Genomic DNA, 14,969 nt, shown 5'->3' with positions numbered 1-14,969 from the left:
CCGCCGCTTCTATGCCTTTAAGCAGCAGAGGAGTCAGGGTAGCAGGGCAGAGCGGAACGCCCCGCCCCCTGGTAGGCGGGGCTTATCGCTGGAACCTCCTCCCGGGAGGCGGGGTCAGGGCGGAGATAGAGGCGACGTCACCCAGTGAGCCCTCCGGGTTGGAGGGAACTTAGAAGAAACGTGAGGGCGGGAAGGAGGCGGGGCCTAGTTTCCCTGGTGACCGGTTGCCTGGCGGTCGCCTAGTAACGGGTCGCGGCGGCGGTCCCGGCTGCGGCAGCGCGGGCGGCGTAGGCCTCGGAGGTCTGTGGCCGAGCCCCGGCTGGGCTCTTTGCGTGTGTCCCGCCATGGCTGCCGCCGCCGCAGTGGTCACGCCGTCGGGTTTGGAGGATGGGGTGTCTAGGTCTCGCGGCGAAGGGGCCGGGGAAGCGGTCGTGGAGCGCGGGCCTGGCGCGGCCTACCACATGTTCGTGGTGATGGAAGACTTGGTAGAGAAGCTGAAGCTGCTCCGCTACGAGGAGGAACTGCTCCGGAAAAGCAACATGAAGCCCCCGTCCAGGTGGGTGCCCGGGCCTGGGGCTGCGGTCCTGCCAGCCCTGCCAGCCAGGCCACCCCGGGGATTAGTGCGTCCTTCCTGCCTCTCCCTAGGCCAGGAGGGCTCCTCACCCCGAATGCGAGCCATAGCGGGAGGGCGCGGAGCTCAGAAAGTAAACAAGTTTTGGGGCGGCGGAAAGGTCTAGTAAACAATGTGTAGTTAGTAAACGTGTGGAGTAATTGCTACGGTTTAAAAGACTTCTGCCTTGGCACTAGCTGCACTCTTAGAAATTGAGAAGTGGAGAAACATGAAATGACAACTGTTGGAATTGTCTTGGAACCTGCGCTTCTGCGCTTGTTCTGGTGGGAAAAAGTTCCTAACAGCCTGAAGAAGTGCCATTTGTTGCTCAGGGTAATGAGCCGCTAGCACTTTGTACTGCAGTGACTAGCTTAGCGATAGCCAGATAAACTTCATTGCTTTTCCTTCACTTTAATACTTTTGTTTATTTAATTCTGCAAGAGACAATTAAGATAGTAATCTACAGTACTTTTTCAAATGTCTAACGGTAGGCTCAAATAATTTTCCTGGACAATTTTAATCTCATTGCTCTTTTCCAATAACTTGAATTGCAAGATATGTAGGCTTTATGTAAACTGTCCACACTGCTACATTAGCCCATACTAGGAAAAGAGAGGAGAAAATAGTTCAGTTTAATACATGATAGGAATGGTATGATTGGGATTATTACTAAAAGTGAATTAGCTATGAAAATACAGACAGCCAACATTTTCTGTGTTAAGAAAAATGTATTTTTTCCAAAATGCATTATTTTTGTCCAACTAAAAAAGAAAATGACATTAAGATACTGTTGATATCATCTCTGTGTTATTTCTTCCCAGTCCAAAGTGTGATCACCAGACCAGCAGCATCAGACTTCTGTGAAAATTTAGAAACAAAATTTATCAAGCCTTTTTTAGATGATTTTGGTGAACATGAATGTTTGAGAACCTACTGTCCTAGGTCTGCAGTATCTATCAGCATCCATTCCTGCGTCCTCCAGGAGTATTAATTGATAAGGAAAAGTTGCTGGTAGATGAGTGCTTTAAAAACATGATGAGCATATACCTGGAAGGACTAAGTGGCCCTTTTCCCCCCCAGCTTCTTGTTATCTCTAAAATATTTAGTTTTAGGAGAAAGTATGGGAAACACGAAGGAATATTGACCACTGATTATTTAGATAGTGGTTATAATTGCTATAATTGCTACAAATACTTTATAAACATAACAGTGGTGACTGAAAAAAGCAAAATAAGATCTTTAATCAAAATGACTTGAGTGTTGTTGCTAACAAGTTTTCTCTGTACCATTTATTGGAATAAATCCTACTGATCCTCATAGGACTGTGTTTAGTAAAGGATTTAGCAAAAGTCAAAGTCAACAACTGTTTGTTAAACTGGGAATGTAACAGAGGTTCTTAATCCTACACCCTAGAATCGTTTAGGAAGCTTTTGAAATATACATATGCTTGTTCTTCACACCTAAAAATTATTTAATTCATTGATGAGGGAATTAGCAGTGTTTGACCAAGGAGCAATATTTTTATAGGCTCCTCAGTTATTTGAATATGCAACCAAAATGAAAACAACCATTTAACATAGCTAGTAGGTTAGAAACAGTAAAAATAATCTTTAAGGTCTTTTTAAAACTGAGATTCTCATAATTCCAATATACCATTTTCAGGGGTTACTCATTAATTATTAACCACTAAAGTGATATTGGCAAGTTTACATTCTTTGTTTTCTAACATGTGCTTCAAGAAACTTCAAGAAGTAAATTATCGATGTCTTTTGATTTGAAAGTCATTCGGAAAGTGGGAATTCTTTGATAATTTTGCCCTTGGTCCTGACAGTTATTATAGACTTATTTGCATTCTTCCACATTCTTCTGTCCTCCCTTGTTTTGAAACAGACATTATTTTGCTCTTCCTACCAACCCTGGTGAACAGTTCTACATGTTTTGTACTCTTGCTGCTTGGCTGATTAACAAAGCAGGACATCCCTTTGAACAGCCTCAAGAATATGATGACCCCAATGCTACAATATCTAACATATTATCTGAGCTTCGGTCACTTGTAAGTGTAAACACTCTGCTGTCTGCATATTCTCAACTTAGGAATTCTCATATTGTCAAGTCATTAACAAATACTAGCCATTCAGATGACTCCTCTGTGAATATATATAATTATCTCTGAGTTTGTTTTCAGAAACCTCAGAATGATTGATATTATAACATTAATGCCACTTCTGAAAATATTTAGTATATACTCTTTATAGACAAAGCAATGTTTTTGTTAATCATGGTAAGTTTAGAGTTAAATGTATGTGTGGTTAGTTCTTCCTTTAAAAGAAAAAAAATCTATGAAGTTGAAACATTCTGTATTTTTAAAAGGACTTTGATTTAATAGACTATAATATCAGTTATACTTTTCCTTTCTGACTTTTCTTGGGGACTGGCAATAAGATATTTCTGACATAAATGTTACCAATTATAATTTTTGACAAGTGAATTACTCTGTCCTTCACAAGGTTGTTACAAAGAAAAATTACCAAGCTAGTAGTTTCACTGTTTTTTAACATGATCAATGTCTTTTAATTTAGTACTTTGAACAATAAAAGTCTTCATTTTACTTCTTTTTTCCTAATGTTGGATAGATTTCTAAGAAATAGTATAATTACAATGATTTCAAATCATTAGAAAAATAGAAAAGTGACCCATGTATTGGGCAGTTTTTTGCTAACAAAATAATACCCTATTATCTTTTTTTTTTTTTTTTTTTTTTAGGGAAGAACTGCAGATTTTCCCCCTTCAAAGTTAAAGTCAGGTTATGGAGAACATGTATGCTATGTTCTTGATTGTTTAGCCGAAGAAGCATTAAAATACATTGGTTTCACCTGGAAAAGGTAACTATTACTTTACCATGACAATAAAAATTTTATGTGCATAGCATTTACTCTGCAAGTGTAGAGCTATTTAATTGAATTGATAAGAATTGACTGTTCTAAATTGAAAATTCCACAGGTGATTAAGAAAAGTCATTATAGACAAAATTAGAATGTCTGTCTTCAAAACCAGTTTTAAAGCAGTGTGAATACTGTTTTGCCTTTTCCATATTCGAATGTATAATTATTAAAGGTTTAACTGTGATAGTGTATCTCTTTCAATTTAGGAAAAATTTTCAAAGTCTTTGTGCATATTTTATTGGTGCCTGCATACAAATAACTGATAGCTACAGATATAAGGGAAAACTAGAAATTAATATAGTTCTTTAAATAGGATTTTTATCCTTTACTATGTGGCTAGGAAGCATAATACTAAAGAAGTCACCTGACATTCTCCTAGACATTGTTTATTGCTTCTTTCTATGACTGAAAGATTTGTTTGTATTTCTAAGATATTCTTGCTAGAAACCCTGCAGATTTCATATGTACTCTATAGCAATTAACATGACACTTGTTATATCATAGATGTTCAACTGAATATACAGAGTAAATAAAATTGGAAACTGCCAACTTATGTAGGTTATAATCAGAAGATATAAATTTCAACATTGAGGAATAGGAATATTGATAGATTAGAATCAGGAAGACAATTATGTAATAAAGCAAGCAGTGAGTTTTGGACTAGAAGTACCTTCTATAGAAAGAGGTATATATAAGCTGGGCATGTTGGCAAATGTTTGTACTCCCAGCACTTGGGAGGCTAAGACAGGAGGATCGCACAGGTTCAAAGCCAGCCTCAGCTACTTAGTGAGGCTCTTAGCAATTTAGTGAGACCCTGTTTCCAAATAAAATATAAAATAGGTCTGGGAGTATAGCCTGGAGGTAGAAAATCTCCTGGGTTCCACACCTAGTACCACTAAAAAAAAAAAAAAAGAAAGAAAAAGAAGGAAAGAAAGAAAGAAAGAAAGAAAGAAAGAAAGGGAGGTATATATTACTTCCTGTTAATATTTTAATATATATTTAATTATATTTTTCATGTAAATGATCTACTTCCTTTAGTACATACTTTTTTTTGTGGTACTGGGGTTCCTGGAAGCCCTTCTACCTCCGGGCTACACTCCCAGACCTATTTTATATTTTTTATTTATTTGGAAACAGAGTCTCTTAAGCCAGCAAGGCTGACTACGAACCATCCTCCTGTCTCCACCTCCCAAGTGTGGGGATTACAAGTGTGCACCACCAGGCCTGGCTAGTACATACTTTAAAAACTTTCTTGACTTAGGTTTTCATATGGTTGAATCATATGAAATTATTGATATCCATTGTACCACTTAGTACAATATAAGGAATAGCTACATGATCCATAATAGTACTTTACTATTACAAGAAAAGATAAGTTATAAGATGTGCTGCTCTGTTTGACATTTCTTACAAATTACTAAGTCTATAGTCAGGTGTCTTTGAACTTTACCAGAAGCTTTTGTATATCGACTACTATTTGAATTTGCATGTCCTTCGTTTCTTGGCATATTTTATTTCTGGTCTAGGCACATGACCTGGATAATTCACAAAGACTGTGTATACACAGATAAGAGAAAGCAGGGGAGAGTGTTAAAAACTAATAAATGTTAGAGAATGTATTAGCTAAATATATAAATTACATAGAGTTACACATCTAAATATGCCAAACAAATCCTAGAAAAGTATTGCTTTGTGACCTCTTCTAATTATGAAAAATTAGGAAATTTATCCTTTAAGACTGATTTATTTTAAGTCACTTTTCTTCATTAATACTAATTTTTATATTATTTAACATGCCTGAGGTATGGATTTTCAAAATAAGTTGCCAGAAGTAACCCCAAATATTTTTGAATATTTTAATAGGGAAAATGCATGTTACTGGTCTTGGAGAAATAATTTTTTAGTGCTTAGTGTTAGAACCATTAATTAGATTTTGGATGTAAGGCTAAACCTCATTATCTATATAAGAGTAAACTTCAAATTGATCAAAGAATGAATGTGTGAAAAATAAAATTAGGAATACTAAAAGACCATAGGTTTTTAAAGGATGCAGTCTGAAGGAATGTCTCACGTGTATTATGTTAAATCTTGAATCTGTTCAAGAGAAGATTGGCAAATTTATCTAATAAATATAACAGTCTGGAGTGGCCAAGATTATAAATAATAAACTAAAGATGCTATTTTAACACAATTAGGCAAAACATTCATTTTCTTAATTTATACAGAGGAAAAGGGCAAAGAGCATAATTGGGTATTTCACTGAAGGAAAAAAACAGAATAGCCAATCAAAATATGAAAACATGTTCTACCACTCTTATGCCAAAGAAATGCAATTAAAAAGACAAGAATGACAGTTTTTGCACTTGGTTGATTGGAAAAGATTAAAATGTTTATATTATGTTGATAAACATATGGCAACAGAGATATTGTCCTTTACTATTGTTGGGAGTGTAAATTAGGGTAACATTTTGGAAGCCAATTTTGGCAATATCTAGCAAAACAATAACATTTGAAAAGTGGTTGATACAGCCATTCTACATATACAAATTTATTATAAATGATAAACATAAGGATAAATATACAAAGATGATTTTTAATATTGTCTACTAAAAAACTTATCTAGTAGATAAAATATTTTCTAGTAGAAACAGTCAGTCTGTTAAGTCATAGCCAGTTTAATTGTGGTACTTCTGTTCCCTGGAATATAGCGCAGATGTGTAAAAGAAAGACATGTGTACTTAAATGTGGTGTATTGGTAGGTGAGGAATGTAGGTTGGATGACAATATGTATAATGTCTCGTTTTTTAAGCATAACTAAGCTAATTTTTGTAAGTTTGAATATAAACAACGTTGCTTTTTTACACATAAAGTTTATATAAATAAACACATTTTTATATAAATAAATAAATACATGAAACATTTAACAATGAATATGGAAGCAGGGCAAAAAAGACAAGCTCTCATGTGGAAGAAATCTTGAATATTTCCATAATACCTTATCTTACTAAAATTTTTTAAAAACTCTCATATTGAGCCTTATTATTTTAGGCCATCATACCCAATGGAAGAATTAGAAGAAGAAACTGTCCCAGAAGATGATGCAGAATTAACATTAAATAAAGTGGATGAAGAATTTGTGGTATGTATAAGACTGAAATTTCTGTTCATTTTCACCTTTGGGTTCCATCCTTTCTCTTCAGTCTCTCAGACTTTCATTTTCTGAAATATAGTTTTTATTGTTTCTAGAGGAAAAAAATCTTTCAACTACAGTGCTAAGTTACTTATTTGAACCTTTGGTTAAGTATTCTCTAATGAATTGTAGCAGAGGTTCTTTTTTAAATTTTTTTTTATCAATGCGTTGTAATTATATATCATGTGAAATTTATAGTAGTATATTCATATATGCACTCATTATCACTTGGTTTATTTCCTTCCCCACACTACATTCCTTCCCTGCCTCTTCCTTCTCCGTTCATGATCATGAGAGTCATAGTGATATATTCATATATGCACATAATATTATTTGGTCTATTTCCTCCCTCAAAACTCCCTTTTCCTCTCTTCCTCCTTCCCAATCCCTTCCACTACTCTAATGATCTGTCTTTTCATGAGGTCCCTTTTCTTTCCTGTTTTCTCTCTTGCTTTCACATATGAGAGAAAATATGTAGCTCTTGATGTTCTGTGTCTTAGCAGAGGTTCTAAAATGTAAAGGGGAGCGTATACCACTACTTATATGAGTCAATATATTATTAACAACCATTCGGGATCTTGATTAGACTATGACTAACAGACTTTAAAACAGAATAATAATTTAGTATTAATACATTCCACTTCATAATAATATCATTCATTTCCAAGAAATCCCTTTGTTTCACCAATTAGGCTGAGTACTATCTACAGGAATTTTCTTTTAAATGCTTTTGAGTAACCAACATTATTTGTTCTGCAGTGTCTGCACCTTTTGTGTGTGTGTGTGTGTGTGGTACTGGGGTTCCTGGAAACCCTTCTACCTCCGGGTTACACTCCCAGACCTATTTTTATACTTTTTTTTATTTGGAAACAGGGTCTCTTAAGCCAGCACGACTGGCTTCGAACCTGCCCAATACTTCTGTCGCCGCCTCCTAAGCGCAGGGATTACCACCACGCCCGGCTGTCTGCACCTTTTCTATGCTTAACATCCTATCCATTGTAGAAGCTAAATGATCAAGTGTCTACAACAGATTAGGCTAATAAGATGAAATGCACAAAAGAGCTTTTACCCAAGAAAATTATCAGAACTAGAAATGGATTGACCCCAATGTTTTAGCAGGTATACTTCTAATCTGAAACAGAGGTAGTGGAAAAAGCAACTTTATGTAGTATTTTGCTACAAAAAAACAATTGAAATTTTTAGGTCATTTTTAAGTTAATAGATAATAAATGTATTCTGTATTTCAGCTTAAATTAGTAGGTACTACCAAAGTGTTAACCACTGAATTATTTTAATATAAAATGCTAAAAATAACCATAAGATTAATTAGACTATATCCAAATAGGATAGTATCTAGCCATTAAAGGTTATTTACAAAGAAACATTAGTAATTTGGGCTGATAATTTATATTTTACTTTGTTATAAAATTAACTGAGAAAAAGATTATAAATTTATCATGATCTCAACTATGTAAAATATTTAAAAATTAAAATAATACCAATAGATAACATTAATCATAAATGGGGCCAGGAGTTGTGGCTCACACTTGTAATCCCAGCATTTGGGAGTCTGAGACAGGAGGATCCAGGTTCAAAGACAGCCTCAGCTACTACTTTGCAATTCAGTGAGACCCTGTTTCAAAATAAAGAATAAAAAATAGGGCTGGGGCTGTAGCTCGAAGGTAGAATGTCTCTGGGTTCCACCCCCAGTACTGCAATAAATAAATAAATAAATAAATAAATAAATAAATAAATAAATGCATTATGGATGACTTTTCAACAATTCAAAATGCTTAACAAGTATTTTAAAGCAGTATACCATGCATAAAGATGATGACATAATTATAGAAGGAAAAAGACCATTATGGAGCTGGTTAGTTTAAAAGATATATTTTTAATGTGTTTTAGAATGTCAGAGCAAAAACTATATTGACAGACACCTGTTCCTAGTACACCAACATTTAATTTCAAAGACATGCAACTCAAAAGTACTAGTTAGGGGGTAGGAAAAATACCTGCTCATTTGTGGGAAAAGAATCTGTGAGGGCAGAAAGCATGTCTAATTTTGCTGTGTATCTTCAGTTTATTGTGCAGGTTCTGGTACATAGTAGGCTTTCATTAAACATTTTCATTAAATCTGTCAATATGTTGGTATGTAACTTTTAGAAATTATAGATATTTTCTTACTAGGAATTCTTTAAAGTCCAAATAGGGCATTGAGATTGTCATTGGTATTACCACATGTACATAATGTCCACGGAACCGATTCCTCCCCTGATCCTCCCTCTGCACCCCATCTTCCCCTAGACCATTTCTCTGGCTCCACCAGGGTTTCTCCTCTATTATCTAAAGTCTCTGTGGTATCCTAATAACTCCCTAGCTTCAGCATATGAGAGAAAACATATAACCCTTCACTTTCTGTGACTGGCTAATCTCACTTAACATGTTCTCCAGGTCCTTCCACTTTCTTAGAAAGGACACAATTTTGTTCTTCTTCATAGCTGAAGAGAATTATATTGTACGTATATCCCACAATTTTGTAATTCATTCATTTGTTGATGGACACCTAGGTTGGTTCCATAATTTGGCTATTGTGAATTATGTTGCTATAAACATGGATATGTATATATTACTATAGTTTTCTGATTTCAGTTCCTTTGGAAAGATAACTGGGAGTGGTCTAGCTGGATCATATGATAGACCCATTCCCAGTTTGGGAATCTCTACAATGATTTCCAAATTAGTACAAATTTGAAATCCTGCCAATAGTGTATACGAGTTTCTATTTCCCCACATCTTTACCAGTGCACCAATAAAACTATAAAAGTTCAACACAGCATTATTGGATCTATAAATTTAGAGAACTAGAAAGAAACCTTTTAACATTTCCCAGCCATGAAATACTTACCATAAGACCAAGATGAAGGCCTTCCTCAAAGGAGTTGCCACTACAGCTCTTTGTTCCTTTGTGTCATGTCTTTTGAATTTTTTATGTTCTTTCTTCCTATCATTTTATTCCAAGAGGCTCTCTCTTCTCCCATTCTTCTTGTAAAGTGATCTGATTTAGTGCCAAAGAGCCTTTTGATGGTGGCATATTGACCCAGTTGCCAGAGTCTGTCAGGTGGCTCAAGGGTGGTGAAGATTCTTTTTTTTTTTTTTTGGAGGGGGATGGGGGTTCTGGGGATGGAATTCAGGGGCATTTGACCTCCGAGCTACACTCCCTGCCCTATTTTTTATTCTTTATTTTAAAACAGGGTCTCATTAAGTTGCAGAGGGCCTCACCAAGTAGCTGAGGTTGTCCGCAAACCACAATCCTCTGGTCTCAATCTCCCAAATGCTGGGATTACAAACCTGCACCACCAGCCTGGCTGGTGAAGATCATTTCTAGCAGTCAAAGTTCTACTATGGTCATCTAGAAACTCTCAGTTTTAAACTGGTCAAATCAAAATGAGATACACTGATAAATGTAAAATAGTAAAAGAAGTCATGACAAGGAATATTTTCACCTGCTTTATGTTATTATATCCTTAGTAATTGGCAGTAATAGAAGTATGGAAATGCAAATTAGAAAAAGAAATGGCAGAAAATTGTGCCTTCTGAATTACTGAGATTAGACATTTTTCTAGCCTGTTTGTGTCTGGACTCATTTTGAGTGCTCTTTTACTGATAGTAACTTAAATCTTTTTCCTTTGTATTAGTCTGGGTTCTCCAGAGACACAGAGGCAAAAGGACACACATACACGCATATGTACATGCACACACATGCACAAGCACACACACATACAGTCTATGTAGAGTGATTGTAAATAATTGGCTCATGTGGTTATGGAGGTGGAGAAATCTCAAGATCTGAATTTGTCAAGCTGTAAGCCCAGAGGAGCTGATGGTGCAGTTCAAGTTTGGATAGGAAGACTTTAGAACCAGGAGAGCCAAGCTGATGATATAAGTAAGCTTCAGTGTGACTCTTAAGTCAAGACTAATTTCTAGTTTCAAAGACTTGTAGAAAGAGCAATTCTCTCTTAGTATTTTGTTCTATTTAGACTTTTACCTGATTAAATGAGGCCCACCCACATTGTAAAATTATCAACATTTAAGTACTGTGATATAAAATCAATATATCTTATGTTACATTATGAAAATATAGGAGAAGGAATAAAGCAAAAGTATTTGCATACAAATAATATTCATAACAAAGTCAGGAAATACTCAGATAATCCTTATTTCTTTAACTGGTGACATTGTTTAGCTAATATTTATAACTACCTTCTTTCACTACTCATTCTGTATTTCCTTTGCCTTCAGCAGATACCTCAGGTGATTTGGTTCTTTGCTAGGTGGGGAATCCCATTCTTGAAGGGTTTGAGCCATTAGAAATCTTGCTTAGATTGGGATGCAGTTTTTCATTGTCTTTAATCACAAGGGATGGTAATCCTAAGGGACACTAAAGGATCTCCTGTATTTCAACTGTACACTTCTTACCTACATTATAGAATAGTAGTCCACTTTTCCCTTGGTCTCTAGATAAGGAATGCCAGCCTGCCCAGTAATTCCCCTCTCTGTTGTTGCAAAGGTGTAAGGAACTCTAAGAAGCCAGGTAGCAGTGTTCACTTCTAGTTCAGTGGAGTCACTGTTTATCCCCTAGTGGAAGCATTCTTCCATGTGAAACTAAGACATCTAGGCCAGCAGAAAACAAGGTCACTGGAAAGGAAGTAAAAGTTTTGCTAGTGGGCTACTAGGAATAGGGAGTGGTGTCATTCCCATTTCCATCCTTTGATTTCTGGATCCATGAATCCTGGCTATGAGAGAAACAACACAATATATTAGATTCTGATTCATTCTAATGCCTGCTATTAAAGCTTTTTGCTTATTACTATGCAATGCAATTTAACAATTATTTTATTGATCATTTATGCAAATAGTACTGATTAGGTTATTATAAAGAAAGCATAAACTTTTTTCATAGGCATTGAGCCATTGGCATTTTAATCATTTACTTTGGTTGTTGAGTAGTACAAAACAGAATAGAATAAGCCACTTTTCAAAATTGTGAATATATGCTTCAGACTTAAAATGTAACCAGATCAGTTTTGTCTGCACCTTGTGCCCTATGATTCCCCATCCTAAGAAAAACAAATGTCACTTGAATATAGGATCTTCATTTATATTTTTTCATATTTCACTAAAATTGTCCCAGTACTCCAAGGCTTAGTCTAGCTCTCGCATCTTACTTTAGTGGCTCCACTTCAAGAGTTTCTGAAGAGCCCTGGGACAAACCCTTAGAATTTGTAATCTCACAAGATCTCAGGGGATCCTGCTACTGCTGATGGTCTCAGAACCACACCTTGAGAAACACTGTTTGACATGTTTGTAAAGTTTTGAAGGTGAGGATTATCTTTGAAATCTATCACCGCAGCTTTGAGCAGTTCTACATATGCAAACTAATATTGGTTTGTTTATATATTTACAGTATTGTAGGACTAGTAGGAACAAGTTCTATTGGCTTTATTTCCATGTCCTTAAGATTAGAATATTCTTGTTAAAATTATTTTACCTACTATGTCACTTATCACCACAGAGACATTTAAAGGAAAAAGGAAGCTCATGGTTTCTTCTATACCCTCATACAATCAGCTGAGACCCCATATATCTTAGGGAAGAGACAGCCTCACAAAAGGTCTCTTCATACCCACAGTCCCCAGAATCAGTTCATCAAGATCAGGACCAGCCTGAAATTCATCTGAAATATCCTGTTAAATAGATGTAAAATCCAGGGGCCTGGTAACACTCTCTTGTCAAGCTTGGGCATATAAGAAATAGAAAGAATACACATCAGCGTGATTAGTCCCCAGAGCAAGTGAGACCATTTTATTTTTGTCAGCCATTCATTTTCATCCATTTCAGTTATGTTGCTCAAATTTCCCAAAACTCCCTTCACTACTTATTTTGGATGTTCCACTTGGAGCCGTTTCTTCTCTTTTTATGTTTATTCATAGTTCATCAACAATGGCTGCTTTCCTTCCCCTCCCTTTTTTATTTTTTTCTCAGTAGCTGCAAAGACGATCCTATTTAAATGTCATCATCAAGCCAGGCGTGGTGGCGCACGCTTGTAATCCCAGCATTCGGGAGGCTGAGACCGGAGGATCACAGTTGGCGGACAGCCTCAGCTACTTAGTGAAGCCCTCCACAACTTAGTGAGACCCTGTTTCAAAATAAAGAATAACAATAGGGCAGGGGGTGTAGCTTGGAGGCCAAATGCCCTGGATTCATCCTCGGACCTGTTTAAAAAAAAGGCATCATCAAAACTAAAATGAAAAGAACACATGAGCTCTTAATATTGTGGCCTACTTTACTCATGTGTTTGTAAGGTTTTTACATAGGCTTTACTGTGTTAGTCTTTGTATCAAGCTTATAGCTTAGTACGTGAAAGCTGGAAATATATTATTAAGTTATAATTTTTTGTCAATTTTTTTTCCTAAGGAAGAGGAGACAGATAATGAAGAAAACTTTATTGATCTCAACGTTTTAAAGGCCCAGACCTATCGTATGGTAAGTTTCATTGGATACGTACAAGACCAAGAAGCATGTATTCTGCTGGAAATTTAAATGAGTAGAAACCATTGTCAGATGCTATTTTGTGTGTTACTTGAAAAGTAGCTCTGAAAATTGTTTCCCTATGTATAAAATGTTATGATTATAGCAAATATAAAAACCCAGAGGGACAAATGAGGCAGCTTCAGTCTGTACCATGGAAAGTCAAGACAGTGCCTCTCATGGAAAATGAAAATCATTCATTTGCCTTGTGGCATTTTTATTATGGAAAGACATTAAGTTATTCCATTTCAAGTTATTTTCTGTTCAGATAGACCAGAATTGAGTCATCTTAACTATAGGAAAATATTTAAATTGTAATTATTTTACTAGATCATATTAAGGCTGATAAATGAATAGGTAGTCAGATATTCCTTTAAGACAGTTTTTATTTTTTGCTTCATTTTTAAAAAAATTGTTTATTTTCTTATTTTTTTGGCAGTATAGGGATGGAACCCAGGGACATTCTACCTCTGAGCTACACCCTCAGCCCTATTTTTTATTCTTTATTTTGAAACAGGGTCTCACTGTGTTGCAAAGGGCTTCACTAAGTAGCTGAGGCTGCCTGCAAACCCTGATCCTTCTGTTCAGCTTTACAAATGCTGGGAGTACAAGTGTGCGACACCATGCCTAGCTGCTTCATTTTAAAATTATGAAACAAATCCAATCTATAGAAGAGGACACTTCCAGTGAGATATTTGAAATGTACATATGGGATATTTGCACTTTTCTATGTCTATACCATGTTTCAATAAAGTATATACCTATGCACTCTCAAAACAGTACATATATAATATCTTCTTATTTGCCCCTTATTTAGTATTTCTTGCCTGAATTCTTAAAACATAACTTTGGATATAGTTTTGGTTTTATATCATGAAGACATCTTTGACTACCCTACTTCAAGATTTCTTTATTTGTTTACTGCCTTAATATTTTTAATATTTATTAGTTGTTGTTAGTTGTGTGTGTGGCCATTCCCCAGCATGAGATGAATGTGACATTGTAGCTAACTTGCTAATGTATGACTCAAATTTAATATTTATCAGGATTCCAACCTTGGCAAAGTTTAAAAACTTCTTATGCCTTCATAATCTCTTATCTGTAAAATGAAATAAAATATTACCCTTTTCATAAATTTTTAAAGATTAAAGAAGTTATTACATGTGAAGAATTATAAAATCTGTTACTTAGAAAAAAGATCTGGGAGTGTTGCCTGGAGGTAGAAGGGTTCTATCCCCAGTACCACCAAAAAATACAAAAATAAATTAAATAAATAAATAAATCCAAACAAATCCCAGCCAGCAATACCTTACTTTGCAGATCATTTTGTAGTTTTCGAATTACTTTAAAACACTTCCTTTTACTGATTTTGTGAGGTATTTGGATATTATCTCTTTCCTGCAAATATAAACACTAAAATTTATAATCTTGGAACAGCTTAATGTTTTTTGTTTGTTTGTTTGTTTTTTGGTGGTACTGGGGTTCTTGGAAACCCTTCTACCTCCGTGCTACACTCCTAAACCTATTTTTATACTTTTTTATTTGGAAACAGGGTCTCTTAAGCCAGCACGGCTAGCTTCGAACCTGCACGATCCTCCTGTCTTTGCCTTCCAAGCGCGGGGATTACAAGCGTGCG

At 35.7% G+C, this 14,969-nt stretch overlaps 1 protein-coding gene across 1 annotated transcript in view; it reads left to right on the top strand.

Moving 5' to 3' along the window:
* Positions 1 to 212: 212 nt before the first annotated feature.
* Positions 213 to 14,969, top strand: part of IFT57 (intraflagellar transport 57) — a gene marked incomplete at its 3' end in the record, with an annotated part of 67,055 nt that continues 52,298 nt past the window's right edge. The window contains exons 1-5 of the mRNA XM_080696138.1: positions 213 to 556; positions 2,501 to 2,663; positions 3,374 to 3,492; positions 6,601 to 6,691; positions 13,220 to 13,288. Coding sequence (XP_080552264.1) covers positions 345 to 556; positions 2,501 to 2,663; positions 3,374 to 3,492; positions 6,601 to 6,691; positions 13,220 to 13,288 — 654 coding nt within the window. The 5' untranslated portion in view covers positions 213 to 344. The remainder of the gene's footprint in view (positions 557 to 2,500; positions 2,664 to 3,373; positions 3,493 to 6,600; positions 6,692 to 13,219; positions 13,289 to 14,969) is intronic.

This window comes from Muscardinus avellanarius, assembly GCF_963383645.1.
Source record: "Muscardinus avellanarius genome assembly, chromosome: 5".
NCBI lineage: Eukaryota > Metazoa > Chordata > Mammalia > Rodentia > Gliridae > Muscardinus > Muscardinus avellanarius.
Note: the sequence above shows the minus strand (reverse complement) of the source record. Positions and strands in the feature narration are given on the sequence as shown.